Source organism: Dermacentor albipictus, chromosome 1, assembly GCF_038994185.2.
Source record: "Dermacentor albipictus isolate Rhodes 1998 colony chromosome 1, USDA_Dalb.pri_finalv2, whole genome shotgun sequence".
NCBI lineage: Eukaryota > Metazoa > Arthropoda > Arachnida > Ixodida > Ixodidae > Dermacentor > Dermacentor albipictus.
Window position 1 is genome coordinate 266,119,266 of NC_091821.1, and position 7,888 is coordinate 266,127,153.

Here is a 7,888-nt window from a genome sequence, read left to right on the forward strand (position 1 = left end):
ATCTATGAAAGGTGTGAACAGTGCATTTCCTCCATTGCTTCCTTGGACCGTCCTGGGAGGAACGCTTTTTGTTGCTAGCAGTCTTCTTTGTTGCGTGTCACCTGCCTTGCTTGGTGGGTTCACGATGCCAATAAAGGTCGGAAAGACTGGCAGTTGACTCCTCCGGTAGCATTTCTCAGGTGTCTTTCTGAGCCGTTTCCAAGGTGGTGGCGATTTGGCAGACTCGCTACCAGGCGACTTCGTCGTCCGACAGGGCGAGAAGACGGCATCGAATCAAATCCGCACAGATTCCAGCAATCAGTTGATCCCGGAGCGTTTCTTCCCAAAATGTTCCGAACAAGCACGTCACCACCAGTCTTTTCAGCTCGACGATGAACTGTTTCAAGCTTTCGTTCGGCTCTTGCTTTCACTAATAAAAGTGATACCATTCAGTTACTACTGATCGTTTTGGAGCATAGTGCTTTCAGTGAGCTTCTGTAGCTTCTTCATACTTGACCTCTGTTAGTTTTTTCGGCAGATGTAGGCTACACAGAGTCACGTAAGCCTTTTCACTCATGGTTGTTAAGAAGACTTGCAACTTTATAGGAAAGCGAATCAGAAAGTCTTTGTCCTTATTTGTTATTAGCCAAATGAAGGTAGATACAGGTAATTAAAAAAATATGTACTGTTCTACGTACCTTAGACTATTTTCCCACAAAGTCCCCATATTCCCAATGTCCCCAGACGTTTGTCCCATTGCAGCATTAAACATGAGAAATGTTGTCGTCAGTTAGCGACGCACGCGGCCTCCCCGAACGCTCACTGTCATGCAAGTCTTCACAGCCTTTTGCAAACTCACAACACCACCACCTCACACTTCTCAAAGCTAGACACCTTTCCCCACACGTGGGCTGCATTTCCCTGTGCATTTCGTTGGACATTTGTCCCTTGGTCATGGAAAATGAACCACACTTCGTTGCTCATACACCATGGATGTGTGAAGCAGAACTGCCATCTTCAACAATTGACAGCAGCGCTGTGCCGCAGAGCTACCGGCAGATAATGCCGGGCCAGTCCAAGAAAGGTCCACCACTGGGAATGAATATGTTGACTTCGCATTTGCAGCCATAATTTGGTTAAAAAAAGGGGGGGGGGGGGGGGCAAAGACTTTTCGATTCGCCATCGTACTTATCTATTTCGTTGGTGGTTGCATACAGGTCAAACCTTTGCAGGTAAACATCGATATTATCAGAGTTTGGACAGAACTCAGCCAAAGATTCCAGGTTGGTGGTCATCACTGATGTCCTCGGTTGCCCTGGTGTCGTCATTTTTGTAGTCTCGATCATTACCTCTGCACAAATGGTCCCATCCTCATTGCCATATTGACAGAGATGCCATGAAGTGAAGTATTTATTTGGACAACAACACAAAAAATAATTCAGTAGCTTCATCTTACAAAGGGAGCCTGGGTGCAATTGAGGCATGCCATTGGCTAGCAATACAATAGCACACATGAACAGTGACCACGAACATCAGATACACAGCGCACAGTAACAAAGTAACAACACTTGATAAACGTTCCACCGATACAACAGCAACATGGGTACAAGCATGAAAGAAGGACTTCAATGTATTGATAAAGCAGTGCACTTGAAATAGACATGTTCATGCACACAGGAAAAAGGACATACACAGTCACTGGACTGCAACTAGTTTCAACACTGGACTGCTAGTTTCAGTCCAGCGCCTGTGTATGTCCTTCTTCATGTGTGCTTGAATGTGCCTATTTCAAGTGTGCTGCTTCATCAATATCATGGCCCACCAACCAGCCCAACAGTATCTGTTAAGTAAATTCAATGTATCCCAAAATAATGTAGTAAATAACGCCAGCAATGATGTGGACACTGAAAGTGCCATTGCTTTGGTCAAGAGAAAAGGCAGTTCCAAGCTTATCCATGCACAATGCCCTCTGCTACTCATATATAATATTGAACTTGAAGAAAACGCGAGCATTTCTGACATTCTGAAATGTCAGAAATGAGGCATACTTTCACACAATAGGAAAAAAATAAAGATTGGCAGGCATATATATCAGGTCAGAGTTACAGGATCTCATATAACAAGTACTAGCACAGTCACAGTAATAAGAATCCACCAGCAATTTAAGAAAATGTAAATTCAGGGTGTCTACCAAGTTGACATTTCCAAATTCCCTGAGTTTTCCAGGTTTTCACTGAGTGCCATTGCAAATTTCCCTGAGTGATGCAGAACTATGTTTTATATCAAGACGGGCTGAAACCATATCGCCTGATGCTGTCACTCTCTAGTAAGCACATGAAAAAAAAGCAACTTAATCCAATTTGAATACTAAGGAGCAGTGTTTATGTTATTCAAAAAGAGAATAGAAGGCAGGGGTTAGTAAAATGCACAGCAAATGTGTCTTCGCAAACAATTGCAAACAGGATCGGACATTATCAAATACGAATAAAAAGGAGATGCATACAAAGGCAGATCTTTTCTAATATGAGCTATTTCTATCAACTGATAGCAACCTCAGTGGGATGAGGCCTGAACTCTGTCACAATTGAGATTCTCAACAGCTCGTAAGTCAACCTCAACAGTCCTGACATACTCTCAGCCCGCGCACAACGCCCGAGTGTTGTGTTGCGCTGCTTCAAAGGGTGTATTTTGGTTTGGATGAGGGACACCTGCATCTCGGTATCAGCCAAAACTTTACTTTTTGAGCTCAAGCTCTTTCAAAACGGCGGCAACAAGCTTCCTTTCTCGTTTATTCCTTAATGCGAAGGTCACTTCTGTTCTTGTCCGCATTCCGCCACTCGTTCGCCCAAAGGACTATTTGAAGTATCTTGATCAGTTGCACAGTCCCCGACCAATTTTTCGAGCTCCCTAGGGGCCGCGAAAACGTCCGAAAAATCGGCCAGTTGGAAAAAAATAAATGCGTGTCATTTACTGCCCTTAGGGGCTCAAGCCGCCACAGACACGTTCGAAAACGCTCTGAAGGCCTATCAGCACACATATTAGGCATACCTGTGCTCGTACTGTGACAGGAAATGCCGGGTGCCCAGGTGTATAATTAAAATATACATACTGTATTCCGTGGCAATAGCCCCTTCCCACGCTTGTTATGCTTCACTGCAATACTTTTCCGTAAGCTTTACCGAGTAGCATTTCTGTACAGAGGCGAAGCTGACTTTCACGAACCGGTATTATGCAACGCACCGTGTTTTCCAAGTTTCTAAGCCAATCGCGAGGACCACAAAGGTGGAGCCCGTGCCATTGCCGACAGCCGCGAATTCTTTCAATAAAATGTTCGGCACCCAATGGCAAGAAGCTTCATAGCGAACGTCGAAGCAGCTAGGCCTAGCGTTGCCGCAGTGGCAGCAACGGGTGCCAGCGGATCTGCGTGCGAGAGTGCCAGTTCGAGGCGGCGAAGTAATCAAAACGGCAGCGGTGGTGCCTTTGATTAATGCCGTTCCGGATCTGCGGTCACGGCAAAACGTCCGGAAAATCGGACGGCAAAGAGTTCTTGCGTCAGAAATTTCACACGTTCTGATACGTTGACACTATGGGGTAAGAAGTGGCGCCGCGAAGCCGTCCAAATTATCGGGAATCCGGAAAGTCACTCGCTGACTGTACACTGGCAACTCCTCCTGCTAACGACAGGGCGTCAAAGACGATTCATTACGATTCCTGTCTGCTACTTGAGCCAGCATTACCGCGACTTTCGACCCTTTCAATAAAATTGCCGCTAATTTTCCCTGATAGAGGCCCAAATTCCCTGAGTTTTCCCTGACTTTTTCCAGACTACTCAAAATCCCTGAGAATTCCCGGTTTTCCCGGTTTTCCCGGTTGGTAGACACCCTGAAATTTGGTCAGTAGGAGTGACATAAACAAACTTTTCATCATATTAACATTTCTCCCAAGAAACTTTATGATGGCCTCACTGAAAGGAACCTCAAACGGAACAAGTAAGCAAGTAAAAACATAAGTTACGGCCTGTAAGTGAGTGAAACTAAAACTTCATTCTATTACAGAATTCCTCCCAACAAACTTGATAATTCAGGATGCTTTTGGGCATTCTATGTACTCTATATAAATGCCTCAGTTGCTATATTTAGAGGGTCCTGCTATCAAGTACTAAATCAAGGTAGGTATGAAATAAAGCTATTCCAATATGTTTTTATTCCAGATCGGCCATTAGCCCTCTGTGATAGGCCAGAATGATTGGAGTCCAGTTCATATGGGTGGGCACCACACCCATATGGGCAGAGCCTGAACTATTTTGACCTATCACGGAAGGCTAATGACCGATTTGGAATAAAAAAAGATTGGAATAGTTTTACACTACACCGGCCCAGGTACACAACTGTCATATAAACATGAGTAGAATATGTGACAGCATTGTGTTATAATTTGAACATATAAAAGACACTCCACTAAAGTAGAAGCTGAAGACCCACACCTTTGGAAGGGGGGGGGGGGGGGCTTTTTAACGCACAAGTGAAAAGAAGTCCCAGTGTGACATCCATGGGATGTCTTTAAGATAGTGAAAACGTATATCTCCAGTCTACATTTGCCTCCAATGCCAGACACAGATATTGTGATATGATACGGATATCCCAAGGACAAAGCATCTCCATTGGGAAGGGCTCAATGCAAGGGCACTCCTTCTGTTTCTAAATGATACAAAAAGCTCTACTCTGTCCACTGTGCAGTGCGATGTGATGTAGTACAGTAAATCTTCCAATCCCAAATAATTCTGTCTGTTAAAAGCTAGGTTCTAGCCCAATCCAACAGAACATTGAATTTTAATTGAGTTTCACTGCACCTACAAATGCAAAAAATATTTTAACCATGCCAACAAAGTTGACTACCTCACAAGACATGCGTTTGGAAAACACCATGACATTATGATTCGCATGATATAAATAATTACAGAAAGAAGCGGCAAAAGAAAGGAAAGATGAGGGAAAAGAAACAGAAAAAAAAGTTAGTTCTCTTTTCTAAAATACTTTGATGATATTAAGTGATTTTGCAGCAGAAGTATCTTTACATATCATGTAACCCATTTCAAGCATCATTATTTTCATTAGCACTTGCAACAAATGTGGCACCTGAAGGTGATATGTACAGCATTGATACTTTGCGAGCTAGAAAGCAAATTACCTGATCATACTTTCATTAATTACTGCATGTGTGCTGTATGAGACACACATAGGACTCCTAATCCTATGTAATATGCTCAAGTAGTCAAATATGCTAGTGGTGAGTTTTTCAATCCTTTCATAAGAAAGAGCTATCCTAGTCCTAAAAAGTCATATTATGGCGGTACCCAGCCAACAATTTTTAAATGCGAAGCATTTCTTGGCGAACGTTTGCCACTCCGACAGTATCTATCTAGCAGCCTACATCATGGTGCTCCCATGGTCGTTTCGTTAACTTGGTATGTACCAAAATTGTATAGCATGACAAGAGTGTGTGGCGAACATAAATGATAGGTCATGACATGCGTGTTATGTAGGTAATGAAACAGCCGCCTACGTCTTGGTCGTTTCGTTAACTTGGTAGGCTCCCGGCACACTGCTTCGCGTAACATCGATTCCCACAGGGCGTGGGATCTGCCGGCTTTTTTTCTTTTTTAACACATACATTTCTTTCAAATACTTGCAAAGCTCCAGTGAAGTAGTCCAGCACGTTTTATTTTCACTGAAACAGTTCCTTGTGAACTTTATTATCTCCTTTAGCTCTTCAAAAACGCCAACCACACCTATTGTGTTTCACAAATAGGTTGCGCAGAAGAACAACGCTAAAGCTCTAGAATTGCAATACAAGTTTGCAACAGCTTTTACTATGATCACAACGCTTCGATACCGCTAAGTTGCTGAAGCAGCGTTTAAGTTATGATGTTGTTTAGGCGCATTTAGCTTTACGCATACTTTCAACAACTGCAGTGATGACACCAACGACTAATCTAAGGTTACACAGCGTCAAGGGGTGACTGAACTGTTTTGCACAAGCCATAAAACGATCACGTTGGCGAAGCGTCACGAAGTGTTTGCTGAATACAACGAACAACGCGAGTTCGGCCCAAGAGTGCGAACACTCAAGTAAACAAGATCGTGCGTTAAGCGCGCACCTACGAGGACAAGAATATTTCATGACACGACCAGAAGTCTTGCTCATCTAAAGAGAGAAAAGAACGAAACAGACCAAACTATGGGCAGTCAGTCACTCGACAAATATGTCAACAGCACAAGGTGTGGTTCGCATGATCGCCAGCTGAGGCGTCAGCAAAGGTGTGCCGCGGCTATCGGGCTCTTTTAAGGCGGTCAGGTTATGAAGGAACCACTTGCTTACCACAGAAGGCAACTAGCAGGGGCAAAGCTGATAGATGCCTCGACAACGGCCACATATCCAACTTTGACGAACTGCTCAAACTTTACGCACGCGCATTCCGCAGAAGCGTTAACAGATAGGAGCGGCAGTAACGCATTCAAAAGGTGTGTCGCATCCGGTCGGCAGGTGAGCGTTTAAAATAAAGCAGGACCACTCATATTTAGAATTGTTTTCATATATACTTAGTTTAGGAATTAAATTATATATCTTTACAGATAAGTAAAATGTGTTATATTTAGGCTGAGCTTCCAAAAGACGAACAACCGTCATCCTGTGTCAGCCGTTCTTCATGCCAGGAGTCGCCCCAATCGAGGTGTTCTGTGGTTGAACCGGTTGAACGTTGAACCATAGAGAAAAGAAATTTCTCTATGGTTGAACTATGGTTGAACCACAGAACACCTGTATGGTTGAACCGTGTTGAATAGGTGGAGCGCCAATCATGCGCCAATAGTGACGGCACACAAGAAGAAATACAGACAGGACAAGGCGCTACTTGCAACTGTTTTTGAAGTCACAGGTGGCTGATTATATACCATTAGGAGAGGGGAACGGAAAAAGAGGGACACTGAATACGTGAATGCGCACGTGCGAGAACACTGAAGATATATATGAAGGGAATCACGCTTAATCTAAAACTTATCTAAAAACATGCTTTCATTCGTGTATATATTCAAAGACGGGGTACTGACACAGTTGTCCCCTCTTTTCTCAATCTCGTTGGCCTCCAACAATTCACGCGCAACAGAATCTTAACTTTTAAACATGATTGTCGTATCATGAAGCCTTGCTTTACATGCTTGTTCATTCTCATTCATTCTGTATTTCTTCTTGTGTGCCGTCACTATTAGCGCTTCACCTATTGAAAGATATGCATTAACTAGGCCCACAACGTGTTTTACTTTGTCTCGTGTCTCCCTTCGTGTGTTGTTTTATTCGGCGCCGTCTTTGTAATCGTGCTTAACCAACTAGCCCACCAGCACATGCTCAGTGTTTTACTGTTGAACCGTTCTTTATTTTATGGTTGAACACATAGGCAGGGCATGGGCAGGATGTTTCAATTCTCCATGGGTATTCTGTTGTTCTGTGCTGGCAGGTCAAAGAAAAGGGCCCCGGTGCGCGAGCGCGTCGTATGCGCAGGTTGCTTTTAGACACGGATTGCGCAGCACTGCCCGAGAAAAACCCATTCACAAAGTGCCTACTTTAACGCGGATCATTACCACGGCTGGTAGTTGCAGGCGCAGCAGCGGGCGATTACGTTTACAGCTCTCAATAACGCTCAGCATAGCGTTAAAGAACTGGGGTAAATTTCTTTACAGTTGAACGAAAGCCACCTGTCTGTCGAACCTTTCATTACGCTTTTTTCCGTTTCGAAAGGCTGTTTAAATACCTCGAAGCGAACTGAGCGCCTCGTCTACATATTTTTTTAATGTGCATGAATGGTTGTCGAGTTCGTCCGTATAATTGTTCCTATATGTACCAGGGCATTTGCGTC

General features: G+C 43.8%; 1 protein-coding gene across 1 annotated transcript in view; it reads right to left on the reverse strand.

The window, feature by feature from the left end:
* Tsf2 (transferrin 2) overlaps positions 1 to 6,564 on the reverse strand; it is a 75,621-nt gene extending 69,057 nt beyond the window's left edge. The window contains exon 1 of the mRNA XM_065448735.1: positions 6,358 to 6,564. Within this exon, the coding sequence (XP_065304807.1) occupies positions 6,358 to 6,412 (55 nt within the window). The 5' untranslated portion in view covers positions 6,413 to 6,564. The remainder of the gene's footprint in view (positions 1 to 6,357) is intronic.
* Positions 6,565 to 7,888: the final 1,324 nt, after the last annotated feature.